The 22,302-nt window shown below is 41.8% G+C and overlaps 2 protein-coding genes across 2 annotated transcripts; both read left to right on the top strand.

Annotated features, from left to right (window-relative positions):
* Positions 1 to 21: 21 nt before the first annotated feature.
* Positions 22 to 7,115, top strand: xkr5b (XK related 5b). Its single transcript, XM_073465032.1, has 14 exons — positions 22 to 130; positions 2,143 to 2,232; positions 2,358 to 2,463; positions 2,600 to 2,766; positions 3,665 to 3,798; positions 3,899 to 3,977; positions 4,205 to 4,374; positions 4,667 to 4,778; positions 5,328 to 5,495; positions 5,583 to 5,773; positions 5,912 to 5,995; positions 6,089 to 6,269; positions 6,406 to 6,861; positions 6,940 to 7,115. Exons 1-14 carry the CDS (start codon positions 22 to 24, stop codon positions 7,113 to 7,115), a joined length of 2,223 nt encoding a protein of 740 aa, XP_073321133.1.
* Positions 7,116 to 12,900: 5,785 nt separating this feature from the next.
* On the top strand, positions 12,901 to 21,649 carry ctsba (cathepsin Ba). Its single transcript, XM_073464401.1, has 11 exons — positions 12,901 to 13,009; positions 17,866 to 17,993; positions 18,076 to 18,161; positions 18,376 to 18,490; positions 18,739 to 18,854; positions 18,994 to 19,079; positions 19,161 to 19,307; positions 19,414 to 19,530; positions 19,751 to 19,879; positions 20,568 to 20,649; positions 20,902 to 21,649. Exons 2-10 carry the CDS (start codon positions 17,871 to 17,873, stop codon positions 20,639 to 20,641), a joined length of 993 nt encoding a protein of 330 aa, XP_073320502.1. The 5' UTR covers positions 12,901 to 13,009; positions 17,866 to 17,870; the 3' UTR covers positions 20,642 to 20,649; positions 20,902 to 21,649.
* The last annotated feature ends 653 nt before the right edge of the window (positions 21,650 to 22,302 follow it).

Genomic DNA, 22,302 nt, shown 5'->3' with positions numbered 1-22,302 from the left:
GCCTGAGCTTCTCCACCCGCAATGAGGGACTACTCGGCGACTCCGAGCAATGGAGGCGCCTGCATGCCGTGCTGCCAAGTTTGCGTGTTCGCCTTTACCGCATTTCTCATCATTGCAGAGAGGACGGCACGTGAGTCCTACCTGGGACACACACACACACACACACGCACACACACACACCCTGCACGTTTAATAATGAAGTGTGAGTGTTGTGAGACTGACGGTGTGATTGTAATGTGGTGGTGTGTGTATGTGTGTCCTGTTGTGTGTTATTTGACTTTATTGGCGTGCGCGTGCGTGTGCGCGGCCACAGTATGTGTGTGTGTGTGTGTGTGGGCTGGAGGAGACGCTCGCTCGCTCTAGGTGAGACAGAAGGTTTCAGATGTCAGATTGTGTTTAATTATCCGCATCAATCATACAAACATGTGAAGTTGTACATGTGTCTCAGCCCAGCGGCTGTGTGTGTGTGTGTGTGTGTGTGTGTGTGTGTGTGTGTGTGTGTGTGTGTGTGTGTGTGTGTGTTGTCATGAATAATAGAGCCACACCAGTCTGCAGTCAGCACCAGTGCGCCTCTTTCCTATTTTTATACGCTGCATGTTATGAAATCCTGCATGCAGCAAAACTGCAGACTCACGCCTGAGTTTTCCATCTTCTCAGCTGCACCATCTCAGCCTCTGTGGGATCTGTAAACAAAGCGGGGCTATGTTGTCATATTTAAGCGCCCTTTTTTTTTTTGGGAGGTGGATGAATGGACGAGGGGATGGGCGTACCCCGGGATGGGGCCTAGTCTGCCAGGACAGCCCGCCTGTTTAGCAGTTTAAACGGTTCAGATTACATGAGTGGAGGAGTGGAGGAGGGCAGAGCTGCAGAGCAGAGGCAGAAGAGACTGTCTGTAGGAGAGGAGAGGAGAGGAGAGGAGAGGAGAGGAGAGGAGAGGAGAGGAGAGGAGAGTGGAGGAGAGGAGAGGAGAGGAGAGGAGAGTGAAGGAGAGGAGAGGAGGATAAAAGGAAGAAGAAAAGGAGAGGAGAGTGGAGGAGAGGAGAGGAGAGGAGAGTGAAGGAGAGGAGAGGAGAGTGGAGGAGAGGAGAGGAGAGTGGAGGAGAGGAGAGGAGAGGAGAGTGAAGGAGAGGAGAGGAGAGTGGAGGAGAGGAGAGGAGACAGAAGAGGAGGAGAGGAGAGGAGAAGAGAAGAGGAGAGGAAGAGGAGGCAGCCCTCTTGTTGTCAACAAACCTTACATGGGATGCAGAACAGAGGTCATTTGAAATATTGTGGGCTCTCATAAGATAAGAGCCTGACTAACATATCAGGCAGCAGATATTATCAGCCATTATCAAAAGCTGTGGATCCATGGACAGTATTTTTTCAAACTGATTGAAATCATTTAGGTTCGAGGCTCCAGCTGAGCTATTTACATGGACGCTTAATACAATTGTCTGATGAGATGTGCCTTGAAGTGCCCTGAAGTATTTACTCAGAATATAACTTTGTTGGCATGTGCAGAGTTGGTCTGCTGCAAAGTGTCTTAGCTACCGTAAATATAACAGAAGAAGAGCTCCACCTGTTAATACTGTTTCAGTTAAGTTTACTGTTTCAGTGCACTGATGTCATTTTGGACATGAAAATGTATTGTTAAATCATCCAGCGTTTGATAACCACATTTGTGGGATCCTTGCAAAGAATGTGTGTTTATTTATGTATTCAGATTGTATAGGAATATCAGCTGATATATTGATATTGGATTTTTTTTACTCCCTGATATAAATATCATCATTGGCCCCAAAAAGCCGGTATCTATGTAAGATACGAGCTAAAATGCTTAACACTACAACATAAGCAGTATCATACAAAGTACTGCCAGTCTGTGCTTTACGCTCCTGTAAGTTACAATATCTGTTTTATAGTCCTACAATTGTCTGTGCAGGTGTCAGCTGAGGCTTATCCAAATATACAATGTGACTTACCTGATACAAATTGATCAGCGGCCAATTGATTGTGATTTATGATTAAAACTATATCACAGTAGTCTATAGCATCATGAGCAGACTCAGACTTACATCCCGATCACAAATAAAGGAACATTTCTTTGTGTTTATTCGACTATTCATTGAGTTTACGTGTGTGTTTGTGCCCGTCTCTCCTCAGTGATCTACTGCTTTGTGTACTACCTGTGGATTGGACACAACTACTGCTATGCCTATCTCGCTGGCTTCACTGCACTGTTCCTGCTGCCAGGTGAGATGAACAACAACAAGATACGGATATCTGTATTTACAACAGAAATGTGTTATTGGTGGTGCTCAGTTACAGAGACGGACAGATATTTTATTTATATTTGTTTCGTCCTTGTTGTTTCTCAGGTTGGGGTCCTCAGTGGCTCAGTTATCTGTGGTACCTGTCAGATGGACGCATACGCAGGAAGTCTCTCACCTGGACACACATACTACACCTGGGGCTATTCAAAAGGTGGGCAAACCTTGTGTGCGTGCAACAAAGACAGCTGCAGTGAAAGTCTGCCAACATTTGCTTACATTTGATGATTATGATAAAAAAAGGTGTTCATTGTGGCATTTCTTTCTCTCTCTTCTGTTTCTCTATCCAGGCTGTTGGAGTGCATGACTCTGCCAGATGAGGACGTGTACGGTGAGATCATGCAGCAGGCTGATTGTTCCGCCTTACGTCTGTTTGAGGCCTTGGTGGTCACCCTCCCTCAGACGCTGCTGCAGTGCTATGTGCTCATCTGTACTGACATAGGAATCAAGTCTCCAGGTACAGAGCGACTGAACATGGGAATGTAGAAAGCATGTGTGCTTATAGTGAGGTTAAGCTCATGTTCTTGTTTTAGCTGCTTGGACCACAATTTTACTGTTTTGATTCACTCTCATAACCTCATTTAAGACAGCGATAGTGACTAGTGTTGCTCTGTAACTGCTGGATGTGTAAATATGCAACTCTTTGCTAACATATTCACCTAAAAAGTTAGCGATATTTCAAGGTTTTGTTCAACCAAGTGGCCAGAGACTCAGTTATTACATTCAGGTGGGAACCTTACGAGGGACACCCGGTGCTCCCCAGAATAGCATGCACTAAATTTTTAAAGCTGTATCTGCTGTATTTGTTCTTAACTGGTACTGTACGTGGTAAAGAATATTTCCATCATGATTAAAGATACAGGGGCAGGACCGCTTATCCACTTTATCACTTCCTGCATTAGATGTACACCACAAGATCTATTGTACATTAATGGTCGATGTAGTAATGGGCGAGCTGGCTCCTCTAATGGTCTGTATTGTCTCACTGCAGAGCATCTCAGTATTTCATCCCAACCTTAGTGTGATTACGATTTTGCATATTTGGCCCCAATCATACACAGACTTGTTGCTACAGGTGCAGCTGCTTCCCAAATGACTTGGAAAAGCTTATCTTTGGCAAAACAGTGTGACGCACCTGTGGAGCAGGGCTGCCTGCGCAACGGACCGTTAAATGAACTTGATGGAAAATGTGGTGCAATCAGCTAGAAAAATGCAACACGAGGCACAAGAGAGGAGCACACATCAAGTGCTACCTTACCATAGGGAAACAGGGGTTCATGTATAGCATTACTATGTATGGAAGTGTTCACATTTCTTTTCCTGTCCGCCTCCTTCCTGCTCTCTCTCCCCTCCAGCCTCAGTTTGTTTTGTGGTGTGTTTGCTGTCTCTGTCCTGGGCCTTGGTCCTCTATGCCAGAGCCTGTTCGCTCATCAGACCAGGACACCTACAGATGACCCCTGCTGCCATTCTCTGTCGACTGGTGTGGAGGGTGGGCATGTTTAAACAACCTTCCAAAAGGCCAAAATAAGATAACAGGATCAATATAGTGAGGGGCTGTTGTGTGACAGATCTGTTTTTTCTGTCTGCAGGTCGGTATGTTGGGAGCTCGATGTGCCATTCTCATGCTCTTTACACGGATCTTCAAACAATGGATCCTGGGAGTCATTGGTAAGTCTGGATGCCAAGGCTTCATCTTCAGACTGTTGAATCTGACAAACAGTTCAGTTTCTGATAAGGATACGAGTCATGTGGTTTACAGCCAAATGTCGTGGTGAGGACATCATACCCCTCCTCTACTGTCAGGTTTACGGTGAACAGTTTTGTCTGAAAGAGTGTGTTTATGTATGTATTAAAGGTTAAATGTTCAAATGGGTGTGTGTGTGTGTGTGTGCCAGGCGTGCACTGGCTGGGTGCAACTTTCTGGATGGTGGCCCAGCAGACTGACATCATACGCTCAACTAGTCGATGGAGGATCTTCAACCTCGTTCTGGGAGCCATTCACATCTTCCTTTTCCTCAACGTGAAGTACGGCCAATCCAGATGCCGCATGGCTGGCTTCTACCTGGTATGTGTGTGTTTGTGTGTGTTTGTTTGTGTGTGGTCATTTCATAACCGTGTGTCAGACTTTTTGTGGGCAGGACCATTAATAAAAACAGAGACACAGACACACAACATGTGAGACTCTAAAAACAATTGTTTTGAATAAAGAAAAACAAGTTATAAGATAAAACATATACAGTCTAACCTTTGGATTTGAACCCTAACCCCTAAAAAGCTGAATAAAAAACTACAAGACTGAGACAAACATTGTGTGAAAAGGTAAACATCTTCCTCTGTTTTTGTCCATTCTTCTCCAGGCCATGTTCTTGGAGAACGCTTTTCTTCTTCTGGCGTCCTCGTGGTTGTTTACCATGGTGTCCTGGGATACCGTGGGGATCCCAGCTGCAATCTTCTGTAGCTTCCTCATTGGTGAGACACACACACGATCTGATATCGTTGTGTTGGTGTTGTGCCTGAAATATCATAATTAATAATGCTTCAGGGCAATAACTGCAACTGGCTAATCAGGTTTTTGTAATGTCATAGCTTTGTGATTTGGGAAAAGACTGGAAAAATATGCATATTGGAGTAGTTAACATGTGGTTATATTTTGACACAGCCTGTTTAACCCAAACTAAGAATTTTTGATGCCTAAACCAAACCAAACTGTGACAGGAAAGTGAAACAGACCCCAGTCTCCTGATGGAAGTCCTTTACAAAATCCATTCAGCCACAATGACCCGCTTCGGATGTAGACTAAGTTGAAATGATGTTCCTGGAGCAACATTAATTATGATGTTGGAACATCACACCAACACTGTGAGAAACACAGCCACACACTATGAGAGACAGAGATTAGATATGTATACAAATGCAAATACACTCTCTCTCAATTATGTGTAGTTTTCCACCCCTGTATGTTCGAAGTCTGTAGAGTTTACATATTTCAAGTCCTCCTCGCTCTCTCTCTCTCTCCAGGACTGATAGCGTTGGTGCTGTACTATCGATTCCTCCACCCAAAGTCCTTTGAGATTTTCCAAAGCATTCGCCACAGGGGGATTGGTGGAGCCTGCATGGAGCGTGGATCTGCACTGTCATTGGAGGAGAAAGTCACACCCACTTTCCATCGTCATGCAACACTGTCTGGTCTGTTAAAGATCTATCTATCTATCCATCCATATATCCATCCATCGATCCATCCATTATAATGACCATTTTTGTCAATCCACTCAGGAGGTGGGACCCTCATGGATCTCCCTATCCAATGGGAAGGTTGGAAACATCACCACTGGCTGCTGATTCGCTTGGCCATGAAGACAGGGGATGTAACTAGGGTCTGGTCGTCGTATGGCGAGGGAGGACTGGCCGGTCTTATGGGTCTGTCTGAAGAAGTTCACTCCCCCGATGACTTCCATGTCCCTCGGGTTTGTTGCGTCCCTGTTGTTGAAATATCCAGCTCATTGGTGTTAGTAGTGAGACATCTCGATCTCGTCTGATATCTACTTCGTAAACCTGTCTTTCCTAACTGTGGTTTCTTGTACTTGTTTTGTGTTTTTTGTCAGTTTACACCTGCTCAACCGCCGGTTCTTCAGATCTCACAGCCAGCTCCTCAACCAGCTCCACCACAGGTGACCCTGGCTCCACAGGCAAGATCTCTGTTCAGTTTAGCCCACAGTAAATCCACTAAGAATACAGTAAAGTCTGCAGTCTGAGGCTCATCCGTCTGTCTTATCTCACAGGTGAAAGAGGTGGTGGCGCCACCAAAGCCACCTCTAAACACTGTGGTAGCCAGACCAGTGAGAAAAGCTCCTCCCACAAGCATCCAGGATATGAGAAGGTTTCCAGAGATCATCCCAGTCCAGGAGGTCATTCCTGAAGAGACTGCAGAAGAAGACTCCAGCGCCCCACCATCAGAAAGAGGTTAGAAAAACACATCACCCTCACTGAAGGTCTTATTGCAGACAAGAAAACAGTATATTTATTATGACTAGTGCCCCAGTCGTCACACCTCAGGTATGATACTGCCTTTTAATTCAATGTGATTTTATATCCAAAGGTGATGAGGAGTTTCAGAGTGCTGCTTACGGCTCACCAACACCCTCATCTCCGCAACTGCAAGGAAGCCTCCGCCACATTGACAGCAACGCTGGTACCTTGACCGAAGCCTCGTCCTCCGTGGGCTCCCTGGACATCAAGACTCCAGGCTGGTCTCCTGAGCGACGTTCTCCTCTCCTGATTGGTTCTCCGGAGAAGAAACCAGCATTACCCGGAGAGTCCAGCACCACGCTGTACTTCAGCGCAGATGCACAGTCTCCTTCCAGTGGGAGCTATCTTGGCTGGGGCTCCGAGTTGTCGCCCATCTCCACCTACAGAAGTCCCTACCGGATCAGGGAGGCTCGGTTTATCACATCCACCCCACGACTGGAGTCTCGGGCCGGAGCTGAGAGTCCAGGCCTGGCCCCTGTTGTTGTCATCCCTGCCACTCCTGGCACAACACCAGGTGGAACCCCCGGTGGTTCAACCCCTGCTGCATCTGCTTCTGGAGCTTCGACACCTGGAGATTCAATATCTACAGCTCCAACGCCAGCAGCTTCAACACCCGCTGCCTCGACACCCGCTGCTTCCACTCCTGGTGCTTCATCTCCTGGTGCTTCATCTCCTGGAGCCACTACGCCTGGTGGTCAGATCGTCCCACTCACTCCAGTCATCTCCCACGCTCGCAAACAGATTGTCCAGTTTGTGGACAGTCGAGAGAGGATGGTGTAGGGCGGATGGGGGTAAAGGGGAAGGGAGATCCTGGGTGGGCAATGATATCTTTTTCAATTTAGCAGTTAAGAATATACATGAATTCATACATTAACTAACTTGGGAAGGCTTGGTGGGGAGTTAGAAGACATCTTCAGCTCAGCTCATTTGAATCAGTCCTACAGTATAGATTTTTATTTATGTTTTCCCCTGACATGAAAAAGTTAACACATTTAGCAGTGTTTATTGGTCCGTGTTGCTGCACAAGCAACTCCTGGTTGGTTGGAGCGCCTGCAGGGAGGAGGGTGTACCAGTATGAATCTCCTTGCATGGTACCGTGAAGCTCCTGTTGGCAGGTGAAATCGAAGCAGTTGGTAAAATCACACATGTCAGGCGATAGTCTGCTTCCTACCAAGGCCATCAGAGGAAGTTAGCAGCGACTAAAACGTCTGTACAAGGAAATCTGGAGTGGGGGGAGTTTTTGTATTTTTTCAGTTCTTTCAAACCATTTGATATAAAACAAAATCACTACACTACGGATCAGTATTAACAGAAGATTGGGTCTGGTTTACCCATCAAAAGATAACAGATAAACACTCACAGGTGCTAATGAACGTGGGGCACCACTTTCATTCATTCAAATGAACCTTTACACTTTTCAGAAAACTGAAAACGCAGTCAAGTCTCTCGCTTATCTCAGGCAGCAGAGTCAGCGAAATATAGGAGCAAACGATTTATTAAAATAATCATGATGATTATATTTAAAATCATGAAGCATAAACAATCATTTGAATCTTCCAAATGAAGCAGGTAATTAAACCAGTTTACAATAATCAAACATGGTGTCCGCCTGGCCGCTGAGCAGAATCTCCTGTAACGCCACTCTTTTTTTAAATTAGTCCGACTCAACGAAGGCAATGATCTGTTATTGAATATATAAATAATGCGCACTTATGCAAATCATAGTATACCTTCAAAGTCGTTGATGTTATTAAGCTAGCAAACGCTGTAGATGATGTTTTCAGGAAGCCGCTCGTTCATCTAGTCATCAGTCAGTTCGTTGCTGTGTGTACACTTCGGTACATGGTTGGTGTTTACACACATTACTGACAAAGACAAAGAATTTTCAGTATTTTCAGTCTTTAAAATAGTCAAAAACATGAATTGATGTGTCTGTCTTTATTTTCATGAAACTATCAGATAAGCAAATGACAAAAAGTAAACGTTTGAGGGAAAAACATTTTATAAACGATCCGTTATGCTTTTGTCTTTTGTAGCTGCAATAATTTTAGTCCGTCACCACTTCACAGCTAAAGTTTATTGTTAGCCAGAGGCTGTAGCATGATATTCTGTAGACCACACTACGGTTATAACATGTGAATTTATCAGAGGGAAATACAGCAATATAGATTGATAAAGAGGAGTTTAGTGATCAGATATGTGATATCAAAACATATAGTTTTCACGTTTGTTAATTACTTTGTTTGTGACCTGCAGAAATGCTTTGAATCTCTTAATTAAAACGTAAATAATCAGAGCTCCCCATATACACTCATACTCTCTTGAAATTGATAAAATATATAATCAGGGTTTGGCTGGATGAATGGATGAAATCAAACAAAGAAAAGATACTGCAGCCTTCAACAAACAGACATAATAAATGTAAGTTCCTGTCTCCGAAAAGAGGAGGAAGCTTTTCTGAACACCTCTGACGTTCTATTTTTTTAATTGATGAAAGAAGTACGACGTGTATGAATGATAATCAGGTATGATGTACGTCGGTACAGATGTGTGTACTGTTGATCTGAGTTGCTATGGCAACAAACCCGAATGTGCTGGGAGGGAAGTTAAAGATACCTCACCACCCACAGTGTTTTTCAGTCCAAATTGCTGTGGTCCCAATCTGCTTTAAATTTTAGATTTTTACTTACTGATCGATAAAAGAATTTACTGCTAGCCTAATTATTAGCATTTAGCATTGTTTTTGGACTTAAAGGCACATGTAGAAACTATGTACCTGCCTTGTAAAGACAGTTAAAGGTGCAATATGTAAGAATTTTCATTTCAAAAATCTGCAAAAATTATCAACAGAATGCAAAGAAACAACAGTTTGGATGGTATGTTCGAGACGTCTATGTATTGTGTTGCAGAGATATTTAATGATGTTAGCATGTAACAAGCTAGCTCTGGCCCGCCTTGTTTCATAATATCACTTTGTACCTCAAGAGGGGATGGTCCACTAGTATAGTCCAGTCCTCCAGAGGATTGTGCTGACTGATGTCCAACCTCCCTCTCTTTCCTGTCCCCGCCTGAACCCGTGGTGTCCTCAGAGTCCTGGTCAGAGCCGAGGTAAATCGTCTTACATATTGCACCTTTAAACTTGTAGTGCAGCGTCATCAAAGGTGACTGTGTACCCAGCTGCTTTTTTAAAATTCACAATATGCAGGCTTGGTTTCCTTCTTGTAGAGGAAAATGTCCTCAGATGTAGACAATCCATCAGAGTAAACATGCAACATTACACTGGAAAATTAGAGCTTAAAAAAACTCGTAGCCTTGTTCGCTAACTTTAAAGTTTGACGTGTGTTACCATGTTTGTATTTTACAGATGACAGTACAACACTAAATCTAGTTTGCAAGCTAATTTCAGCATTTTACTGAATCACCTGGGGAAATCTAATTTAGTCATAGTCTTAAATTATTAGCTCCAACTCTAAAAGACTATTTACTATATTCTCCTGTAAAGCCCACAACTCACAGCCTATCCGCCTATCCATTAGTTGAGCCTCCTACCTCAGTGAAACTGAATTTCCTTCCAACAAAACAATCTTTTATTGTGACAGTGAGAAATTGTAACTGCTTTACTTTACGACATTTGAGCCTTTGTTCAGCAGTATGAAACATTTTGGATAATGTAGCTACCAGACAGGGAGACTAGGAGAGGGACAGAGGTTTCAGGATACAAATGTTGCATAAAAGTAAAATAATAATTTGCTGCTATGAGTTTCAAGATTGTCAATGACAGTATTATGTTATGTTATATTATATATTATTTATTTCAATAAGTGAAATCTGATTGTAATTATAGATTGTGGTATTTAACAGTGTCTTCCATGTATAGTCTGTCTTTGTTTTTGTTTTTTTACTATGTTATAATTCCTTCTTTCTTTCTTTCTTTCTTTCTTAACAAATATAATTATAAAGTAAGGTCTCTATCTGTAATGAGCAGTTATGGTTGTGTTGCTCATATTTGGTGATAAAACACAGGCAGCGCTTTGAGACCATAAATGGATTTATGGTACAAAGTACAGAGGAAAAGATGCTTTCGGCAGAACCGCTTTATCAAACTGTGTCAAACTGTTATCATGTACCTGCTGATAGGAGATAAAGAAGTCACTGCATGTTACTCGTTCATACAGACATCCAGAGAATTGTATCTATTCCTTAAGAGAAAGAAGCACTTGTAACCACGCACACACACATTAACATGACAGTAAGTGAAGGGCACATGCTGGAATGTATGTGTATGCAGCAGCAATAAGCCAGCTAATGAAATGTATCTTAGTGCAGTTATTAGAAATGTCCACGCACACGCTTTAGACGATGCCTTGGCTTGATCATGAATCAGCTTTGCCTTGTGAAAAGACAGCTGCAGCTTGTCTCCGTGTGTGTGTGTTGCTTTATATTAGAACTATACGCTTTGCTTCCTGTACCTGACGTGTATGATAACGTTTGCTTGTGTTTCTTATTTGACTCATTTTGTATTTTTTAAATGTTCTTTTGTATATTTGGTCACAGTTACTGTTACGAGACGTGTGGACAGCCACAGTGCAGTGTTTCAAAGTTTCACATGTGAACTTGTTTAGAGACGGTTTATAGTTTTCATTGACAGACTGGAATTAGTTTGCTGATTGAGTGTAACGTCACTTAGTCACAGGACGGCCTCCATTTATCAACATGCGTCACCTCATCTCTGCAAGGATCTCCACAGAGCAGCTGTGGTCGGTGTTAGTGAGTCATTAACTGTGCTATCGATGTGACAAAATAAAGTCATAAATCATGATCCAAGCTCGGAGTGATGTCTTGTTTGTTGCAGTAAACATGCTGTACTTTTTATAGGACTGGATTAATCTGCGACTGTGGCCAGGGGCATTAATCACCTCCGACTCTTTTGTTCATAGTGTACAGTATTCCCATGCTGGTACACTACATGGCCCCAAGTTAACCGTGCAGTAATTTAATTAAACTTAAATAACAATAAATGTAACACTGGCTGAAATAAAACATGTCATTTAAAATGAGGATCTGCTCTTGCGCAACTTGTTTAGCAAATCAGTGACTGCTGTTAGTGTGCTGTGCTTACAGTATTTGTCCCATCTCATCAGTTTGAGAGTCAGATGACGGACTAATAAAGGAAGAGAAAGCAGATGTGGTCAGTGATCCACAGCATGACACAGCAGTATCCATTGTCCCATCAGCTACAAATCACAAGTTACTTATCAAAGTAAGACATAAAAGTGACAGATAAACTAAAAATACCACCATGACTAAAAAAGGTCATATGCTTCATATTCCAGCGTGCATTTACTTTAACCCTCAAAAGACACTTTACTTAAACCCATTAATATAAAATCAAAAAAGGAAATTCACTACATCGTTATCTGTATGTTTGACTGAGAGGGTTAACTAATCCCGTGTCTGTTATGCCAAAGGACAGGCAATTTACTGTCCTGATTTTTACTGAGTAAAACATATTTGAATAAAGAAAAAAGTGCTCAATATGATTAAGATGAATATGACTGATAAAAATATGTAAATAATGAATTTATATTTTTGATAAGGATAGTATATCCGTAATGAATTTATATTTTTGTATGACAAAGATAAAAGGTCATCAATATTATATTTAGACAAGTTGTATAGGGAAGCTGGATAATTATCATTCAGTGACTTGTGGTGAAGGGGTGGGTTAAAATAAGTTTATACTTCTTCTAACTCTTTTTCGAATATGTAGACAAATCATCAAGTGTTTGACAATTTATTTTGCTTTATGCCTTTCATTGTCTGTAAACATTATTTCCTATAATTCTTGTATGTAAGCAAATGTCTAAATCAGCTATATAACGAGTAAATGGCATTTCTATACCGCTCAAAGCGCCTTAAATCACTTGTCACGTTCACCCATTCATACACTAGTGGCAGAGGCTGCCATGCAAGGTGCCAACCGCTCATCAGGAGCAATTTGGGGTTCAGTGTGTATGAATAGCAAAGGTCACTGGGTCATGGATGGTCATTACTAACCTGCACACTTGGCTCTCACCCAGAGGCCCAGGATGTCCCTGAAGCTCCTTCTGATACAGGTATTTGCCATTAATCAATCTGATCTGACATTTCTTTTAATCACACGAGACAGCAGGGTGCGGGCCTTACCTGCAATATCATATCAAATGATATTTACCAAAAAGAAAAGGTGGAAATATGTCAGTATGTCCGACAGATCTCACAGATTGTAGAGTTGAAGGTGAGGCGGTGACACTGAGGGTGAGTTTCAGCACCACCTGGCGGTCAGACCGGTGTAGCGCAGGTCGCGTGGATGTCGGTTTAAAATAACAAAAACACAAAAAACTGTCTCGTTTAAACCAGATTCACATTATTTCTGTTGTCAATAAGAGGAAGCCAGTGGTGTGAAGGCACCAGGACACCCACTGACCGCAGTGAAAAGGGCGGAGTGGTGCCGTCACATGAGCCGCGTTCATGTGACCGGTCACGTGGTTTCAGGAATAAATGTGAGCGGAGCAGCGACCGACTCACAATCACAGTTTGTTTGACTGGAGTCGGACACTCACTCACAGAAAGGGGAGCCTAAAGATTTTCTTTTATCCAAGTTCACACCAAAAGCTGACACACTACAGCTACAGGTGAGTTATTTATGTGTGTGTGTTTGCTGTAAACAAACAGCGGCCTCAGTTTGTTTGTTATCAGATTGTTTACACGGCGAGTTAGCAGTTAAGCTAGCTAAACATGTAACGCCAAACTTATACGTTACCGTCAAAAAAACATGCGAAATGAACATTTTCTGTTAATATTTCGGACTGGCGTCGACTTATTTGGCACAGAGAGAAGTTTAAAGTCCTCGCTGTTTGTTTTTCATAGCGCAAATGGTGGTTGTTGTTTTGTACTGACTCATTTTATGCGTCAGGGGTGATGAGATTTAAAAAAAGAGGTTTGAAAGCAGGTGAAGCTAATTCATCCAAACACACGACTGACTGTGTCATTTATTAATAATGAGGACGAAATGTTCAGGTAAACCTGGTGCAGGCAGCAGCTCAATTAAAGACAAAAGAAACGTAAAACCTGAAGTTAAAATAAATGTGAAACATGATACTAAACCGTCACATGACAGGGAAATGGAAAGTGAAAGCAGGTTTTTTTTATGGGCACTGCTGGCAGCCATCCTGCTGTCTGCTTCAACAATACAAAGACACTGGTTTTTATTGAGTTATAACATGACTGTGATACAGCAGGGGATGTTAAAGCTGAATGAACTGGGATTGATTTGTCTTTTTTATAAAATGACCTACTAAAACACAATTTCCAGTCCAGGCTGTGTCGCAGTAGAGGCTCCCATCAGTGCAAAACAAAGGAAATCATCAGCAACAATTTATCTGGGCGTTTGCAACTATTGAGTAAATCTGGCCAGAGAATGAGGAAATGAGTTTCATCAGTCAGCAGACAAAGAGAGCAAACCTACCAGAGCAGAATTACACAATCAGACTGTATGATGCTTTGTTTAAAGGAAAAGTTCAGCCACAAAATGGTAATTCAGTCAGTATCTGCTCGCGGTCACGTTGATGAAAAGTCAGGTGAAAGTTTCGTAGTCCACGAAAACATTTCTGGAGCGTCACAATGAAGCAGCTTTGCAGCATTCTCCTAAACAACTGAAGTGAATGGGGACTTGTTTAAAAATCCAAAAAAACAACAGTAATATAACATAAAATGGCTCCACACAGCTCATCCAGCTAAATCCAAGTCTCCATAACCCCTGAGATCACGCACTGATGTGAAAATACTTTATTGACACCCTCTGATGATGCTTGTGCACCCACTTCAGACATGGTGCACGCTAACGCTTTAAGCTTGGCGTCTACAGTAAAGATTTTGGATTATAAAAGTGTGTAAACATTGCTTTTTAAATGCAATTTGTGATTTCGGGGCTTCTGCAGACTTGGATTACGCCAGGCAAGCTGTATAGAGCCAAAGTGTGTTTATTTCAGTTGTGTTTTTTTAATATATTAAAACAATTCCCCATCTTTCAGTTTGTTTAGGAGAATGCTCCTTTTTTTGTTTTGCTGTGATGCTCCAGAAATATTGTGTGGACTGCGAAACTTTCACTTTCCATCAGCATGAGATTCACTAGAGTACGACTGAATTTTCATTTTCAGGTGAACTTTAACTACAACACCATCTCTAGTCCAGAATGTTTCCTGGAAGTACTCCCATCAGTGCAAAAGAGAGGAAACTATAAGCAAAACTTGTGGATTTGTGAAAGGTAGATGGTTTTTTTACAATTTGAGAGGAAGACATCAGTATCACCATGAGAGGCAGGTAATTATTGGTCATCGATACTGATTTTATCTGACAAGACTGGCTCTTGCTCTTGAGAGAAAATCTGTGTGACAGTGTGCAAATGTAATTATATGAGGTTCATACATAGGTCTAGGGAAAATTGGGTGTGGCCAAGGACCAAAACCAAGAAACACACACACACTTTAGAAACAGAAACTAGAAAGATAATCAGAAAGTTAATATTTCTCCCTGTGTCTGTTTCTGACACTTCTGTTCTCCACTCCTGCTCTTTATGCTTTTAGATTGATTAACATCATCTGATCTAACTTTTTATCAGGAATGCTGCATGTTCATCCTTCCCATCGTGTTTATAAAAAAGCACAGTGTCTGCACTGGTATTGATTGTAGCTGGCATCCTGCATATCCTGAGTGCACTTCACGCCCCTAATAGGCTATGTTATGATCTCTAATGGGTTCTTGTCGGTACAGTTCATATCTTTTATAACGTGGTCTCATATATACTGTTTGAGAAGGAACTTGATGCATGCCTATATCTAAAAACTGCATACAGCATGAGGAACGGTGAGGACATGATGTTCTTTGGGCTTTTTAAGTGGGAACTGAAACACAGTCTATATACAGTTCAGTAAACTACACTCAGACTTCTGCAGAAGTGATTGCACTGCCTGTTGAAAGTCCAAAGTCCATTTCTTGTGTGTGCGTGTAAATTAAATTCTAAGGCGTTAGCTGAAATCACTGGACTGTTTTACTGCATATGTGTGCCTGCTGATGCAGTGTGTGTAACCACTAGAAAAGTCTCTGAATAGCATGACTGAGGATAAGAGGGTTTTCTCTGCTCTGAGTACACTGTGTGTGCATGTTGCACTTGTAGCTGCAGCCACAGTGACATTTAGTTATTATTGGTCATCAATACTGGCGGTCAGTAATCCATATTATTATATATCCCTTCTTCAGAGGTACTTAACAATACTAGTCATCACTGTCATGTTTGGTGTATATGTGAAAACTAATAAGATAAGGCTATAGGGGGAAGATGGAATAGCTGAACACAATGTGTGAAGAAACGGAAGTCTTCTCCAGCTGAATGTCTTTTAATCTGTGTTAGCACGAACGCACCCATTTCTGTCTTAAACCTCCCACGAAGGAAGACTTTGCACAACCCCTTACTCTTTAAAAACATGTTGGTCAGCATCGGAAATAAACCGTCACCACGCTGTTTTTCGTTAAGAGGTCTTGACATTTTGGAGATGCAGAGCCTCACAGCCGTCCATTATGACTCAGCAAGTTCATGTAGCCGTTCGTGAGTCTTGCTTTGATATCTATGTTGATAGTAAGTGACATGAGACTGATTTCTTTGCGGACAGTCATTGGTGCAGGCTGAGGGGTCACTTCTCCAAATCGGATCTAAATTGCTCGCTTCAGCAACCATGCGTGTGATTGTGTGGTTGAACCACTTCTCTAAAATTTGAACTAACGCGTCATTTAGATTTTTTTGGGGTGGCCCAGATATAAATTTGTCTGTCTGGGTTTTCCATATTTCCCACCAGCTAATTAATTCAGCCCCAACTGCTGTAAGACCTTTTGACCTCTCTGTTCAACCAACATGCAAACACAACCTGGTGAGGACATTTCTAATACCCAGCCAAGGGAAGCACTTCTGTTCCTTTTTTCTCATTACACAAAACACGATCTAAAGGAAGTTGAATGTGTAGAAAAACCTGGTCGAGACTTCTGATGAAGGAAGTCGAGCTGCTGAAGTGCATCATGTGGTGCTAAAGTGTGATTTCAGGGAACAGATGTCATTGTGTAAGGGGGAGTTATTTTTCTATTCTTTCTTCTGTCTGTGTGGGTGTTTTTTTTTGCTCATGATGTGTCATTGGCCTCAGTCATGTGATACCAAACCAGTTTCTCTGGAAATCGGACAGACCCCAGCTGTTGTCTTTGGATTCCCTTCTGCTATTTGTCCCGTGTGAAAACAGGACATGTCTAAACAGGTGTTCTGCTGATTTTACCTGACAAGACTGGCTCTTGTTCATGAGAGTAAATCTGTGTGACAGTGTGCAAATGTAATTATATGAGGTTCATACATTGGTCTGGAAAAACACACACACACACACACACACACACACACACACACACACACACACACACACACACACACACACACACTTTAGAAACAGAAACTAGAAAGATATAATTAGAAAGTTAATATTTCTCCCTGTGTCTGTTTCTGACACTTTTGTTCTCCACTCCTGCTCTTTATGCTTTTAGATTGATTACCATCATCTGCTCTAACTTTTTTTTTTCAGGAATGCTGCATGTTCATCCTTCCCATCGTGTTTATAAAGAAGCACAGTGTCTGCACTGGTATTGATTGTAGCTGGCATCCTGCTTATCCTGAGTGCACTCCACGCCCCTAATAGGCTACGCTATGATCTCTAATGGGTTCTTGTCGGTACAGTTCATATCTTTTATAACGTGGTCTCATATATATACTGTTTGAGAAGGAACTTGGTGCATGCCTATATCTAAAAACTGCATTCAGCATGAGGAACGGTGAGGACATGGTGTTTTTGTGCTTTTTAAGTGGGAACTGAAACACAGTCTATATACAGTTCAGTAAACAACACTCAGACTTCTGCAGAAGTCATAAGAGGGTTTTCTCTGCTCTGAGTACACTGTGTGTGCATGTTGCACTTGTAGCTGCAGCCAGAGTGACATTTAGTCAGCTGTGAACTTTTCATCAGCCTAGTTTCATGAGTATGTAGGTGGGGAATAACCCTGTTTCTTCTGTGTTTTCAGTCTGATGTCACATGGGGTTCAGTGCTGCACATTTGTTGTAGCTTTGTTTGTGAGACATTTCCCTTCAGACTTCATCTCTGTGATTCACGATTAGTGGGAATATGGTTTTCACTGAAAAAAACTATTCAGAGTAAAACTTTTGCACACCTGTGGATCAACAGGTGTGTAGGAGAAGACCAAAGGCCGACTAAATCCGGACAAAAACTCCTGCACACTGTCCATTTCACTTTCAATCATCAAAATCAAAAGATTGCAGCTTCTTGCAATTTTGAATATTTGCATTAATTGCGCAGCCCTAGAATTTATGCAGTTACCACAGCTCAAGTATAATAATTTCAAATGTGAATACCAAATAAACTTGTCCTCTTCATGTTGTGTTTTTCAGTCAAAATGTGGCGTGCAGCCTTCCTGCTATTGGCTGCCAGCTTGTCTGTGAGCCTGGCCAGACCCCACCTCAAACCACTGTCCAATGAGATGGTCAACTACATCAATAAGTTTAACACTACCTGGAAGGTGAGTTTCGTTATTGTTGTTGTTTTTATCTTACCTTGGACTTAAGTGTCAGTGGGTTTGAGCACTTCCATTTCTCCTGCAGGCTGGTCACAACTTTCATAATGTCGACTTCAGTTATGTCCGGAGACTCTGTGGTACGATGCTGAAGGGACCTAAACTGCCAGTCATGTGAGTCTCACTCATACTAAGTATACATGCATATCGTGTGAGTGCTTGCTTTGTTGTACCTCACCTAATGATTCAAGCACCATGTATATAGAAAGAAGAAGTGAGGGTTTTCAGCTCTGTATCCCACCTGCTTACTATAATAGGGAAAGTACATCAAGCTGTAGAAATAGCAGAAATACTTGACTCTGTCACACTGTGACTCTGTCCTCTTCAGGGTTCAGTATGCTGGTGACCTGGATCTGCCTAAAAATTTTGACTCCAGAACGCAGTGGCCCAACTGTCCCACTCTGAAGGAGATCAGAGACCAGGGCTCCTGTGGATCCTGCTGGGTGAGATTTAAAAACTCAGTGTTCAAATTATGGGACCATATTAAACAGGTGTTGAGGATTAATATTTGTTTGAGCAACAGTTTATCTGGGAAGTTTTTGTTAGTGATCGTGGTTGGTAACGCGTGCACTTCAAACAACGAAACTAGGGGGTAGTAGGGTGTTCTATCCTTAGTCCATTAAGATGAGGCAAAACACCCCCCAAATTGTATTTGTGCGTCTGTGACATGCCTTGTTTCTCCTGCCCACAGGCGTTTGGCGCTGCAGAGGCCATCTCCGACCGTGTGTGTATCCACAGCAATGCCAAGGTCAGCGTGGAGATCTCCTCCGAGGATCTGCTGACATGCTGTGAAAGCTGTGGCATGGGGTGAGATGCAGAAATGTGTAAAAGGTTTTATTACTTGGGAGAGAAAAAGCTGGATCAGCACCTCTCTGATGTTGTACAGTGTGAACAGGGAGTGTATAGTGGTTGTCTGTAAAGGTGGAAATATGTGATCTCTTTTTAGATGTAATGGTGGCTACCCTTCAGCAGCCTGGGACTTCTGGACCAAAGACGGGCTGGTCTCTGGAGGCCTCTACGACTCCCACGTCGGTGAGTTTTCTGTGCGAGAGGCTCCTACAGTGATACACGTGTGGTGTCTTCAATTCTGACACAATCTGTTTTTGTGTACAGGTTGTCGTCCCTACACCATCGCCCCCTGCGAGCACCATGTGAATGGCAGCAGACCCCCCTGCACCGGAGAGCAGGGAGACACACCCGACTGCGTCTTCCAGTGTGAAGCTGGGTACACACCTGGCTACAAACAAGACAAGCACTATGGTAAGAGAGGCAGAAGGAAAAAAAGTTGTCACCTCCATTGATTAGGGAGGAATTGGGGTTAAGCATGCTAACTTTAGGCAGAATCCTAACTCGCAGTGTGTTGCAGGAAAAACGTCTTACAGTGTGCTGTCAGATGAGGAGCAGATTCAGTCTGAGATATACAAGAACGGCCCAGTAGAGGGAGCCTTTACCGTCTATGAAGACTTTGTGATGTACAAGTCTGGTAAGTACACATGCACCAGAACAGACAGATATTGTATAAACACAGACAAAACTGGATACTTGTATTCTCAGAACCTGAACCTGCAGAGCACAGAGTAAACACTGTTTGTTTTGCTCAGTGATTCTGTAAAATGTTTTGACGCACTTGATCTCAAAATTCTTCTCACCTGTCCTCTGTGTTGTGTTCTTTGCCTCGTCTGTTTTTTCCTTTCTGGTCTCAGGTGTGTATCAGCATGTGTCTGGGTCTGCTGTGGGCGGCCATGCCATTAAGATCCTGGGCTGGGGGGAGGAGAATGGTGTTCCCTACTGGCTCTGTGCCAACTCCTGGAACACTGACTGGGGTGATAACGGTGAGCAGAGACGCATATTCGTTACTTCTAACTAACATTCATACAATGATAATAGCTCTTGGTTGTAAATGGTCGACCTCCTATTTTACATGCATGAAGGGAATAAGATATTAACCTTCAGTATAATGCAGTCTGATACACTAATTAGAGCCTCCAATGAGCACATTGTAGAAGCAACATTTCTCTGAGTGTCACCAAAACTTAACATTACAACCTTCTGAGCGGATATTTTGTATTAGACTACATTAGCTATCCCCTAGCTGGTTAGCATGCTTACTTCAATAGATATCTCTGCAACACAATACATTGACATCCCTTAAAAAATGTCACAAATGTTTTTGTTTTAAACAAAATTTCTTATATATTACACCTTTTTTTGAAATGATACAGAGGATGCCATGTTGATAAATGAATGCTGTAAATGGGAATATTTTTTTTAATAAGTTCTTTTACTTTTGATATTCAAGTACATTTGAGCTGAGACTATTTTTACATTGAGGTACTACTACTTATGAATAGCTTTCTTCAACAGAGTAAATATCAGTAAATCAACAACTCTATCATGCATCACTATGCAAAACGCCTTGAACTGTATATACCCAGCAGCTGCACACAATGTGCTCGAACACCTAAGACATGAAGATATTTATATGTATGAACTGTCCTCTGGTCTGTTTTTGGTCATCAGGATTCTTTAAGTTCCTGCGTGGATCTGATCACTGTGGTATTGAGTCTGAAGTTGTGGCAGGAATTCCCAAGTAAAGCCTAAGGTAAGACAACGAAACAACACAAAGTATTGGCAGCATACAAACCTGTATTTACTGTGTTCCTGTACAATACAACTCTGCTATTCTGTTGCAACCTCCCTGATATAATTTATAAACAGGTTAAAAGAATGCACAAGCTTCATAGCCATAAATCGATTGTGAACCTAGTTTAAACCTTTTGTGAAACCTACAACAAACGTTTAAAAAATGATGGATGTTGCCTGATATTGGTGCCTTTCTGTTTTCCTCTTGCAGGTTTTGAACAGCAGTGTCCATTACATAATCACTAGAGGGCGACACACTGCAATTGCCTGCTCTGGAACTACTTCAACTGCTTTTAGTCCTGATAGTTAAAGCCCACTGATCACCTTGCACACTCAGCATGTGGTTTTAGCCAGAGACAGAATAAACTCATGACAGCAACTATGTTCCTGATCACAAATCACCATGTTGAATTGAAGGTGTTTTTTTATGAATGAGCTTCTGTGAGGTCTTATTTTGCCTCTGAAAGCAATCAAAAGGTTTCACAGGTGGAAAGTGTTTTTTCAACCCATATGTGCATTTAATTTTATCTCAGGTGATTTGCAGCACACTGTCACTGTTGTAGGAATGAACTTGTCCCCCCTCTTCTCAAATTTTGTTTTTGCACTGGTGGAAAGCAAGGGCCATCTTGGAGGATACAGCCCATGATAGATAACATTTTCAAGACTCTGCCTAATGCAGCAGAGAAGGTCAGTTTGTTTTGTTTTTAATAACGCTTTGATATTGATTTCTTTTTTTAATCCGACAGTGTTTCTCCATGTCACAAATGCCACTCCGTGATGTTAGAATGTACTCATTGTAATTGGTGCCTACTAGCATTTTTAATCTTCGAGCATTAGATGAGCAATTGAATTTTTTTTTCACATGGGTTGGAATGGTATGTTTTTATTGTCTGTCTGTATTGATCAAAATATTGTCGCGTGAATTTCATGTTCTGAATAAAACTATATTTGGTTCCCAATTGACTGTTGTTTCTCTTGAATATGATTTACTGGCATTTTAAATCGATTTGTAACCTTTTTTAAATGACTGATTCAGAGTAGGAAAATGGGTTTTAGATGAGTAGATTGTATCAAAACTATTCTTATCGTATGAAAAACATTGTAGCTTTCGTGTGTGTGTGTGTGTGTGTGTGTGTGTGTGTAATAAATAAAATGTATCACAGGCAGTGCAATAAAACTAAGACTGACTGTAAAACTGACAGTAAATGGATAGAGAAGCAGTTACCACATTTTTTTTTTTTTTTTTTTTTTTATTCGCGAACAACTTGCTAGAAAAAAATGTTCTACTTTATGGACTGTAGGCCCTCTTATAATGGGAAAGTTAAAATGTTTGGAAAGATCAGGATATGTGCTCTAACTTTTGCTGCCAACAAAAGGCAAAAAAACAAAACTCTTCTTTATAGTAGATTAAATGTTGTTTTTGTATATGGGCGAACAACCATTATTCAACCTGGATGGTGACGTTGCTTCTGTAAAAAAAGATAAACCCTTTAAAAGAGGCCTCCTTTTCTAAAAAATATAGTGAAAGTAGTCTCTCACAGAAACTCCAGCTCCCAAAACAGACAACCTAATGCACAGCTCTCTACTGGTGTGTTTGAACACTAGTTTCACT

This window comes from Pagrus major, chromosome 4 (genome assembly GCF_040436345.1).
Source record: "Pagrus major chromosome 4, Pma_NU_1.0".
Lineage (NCBI taxonomy): Eukaryota > Metazoa > Chordata > Actinopteri > Spariformes > Sparidae > Pagrus > Pagrus major.
Note: the sequence above shows the minus strand (reverse complement) of the source record. Positions and strands in the feature narration are given on the sequence as shown.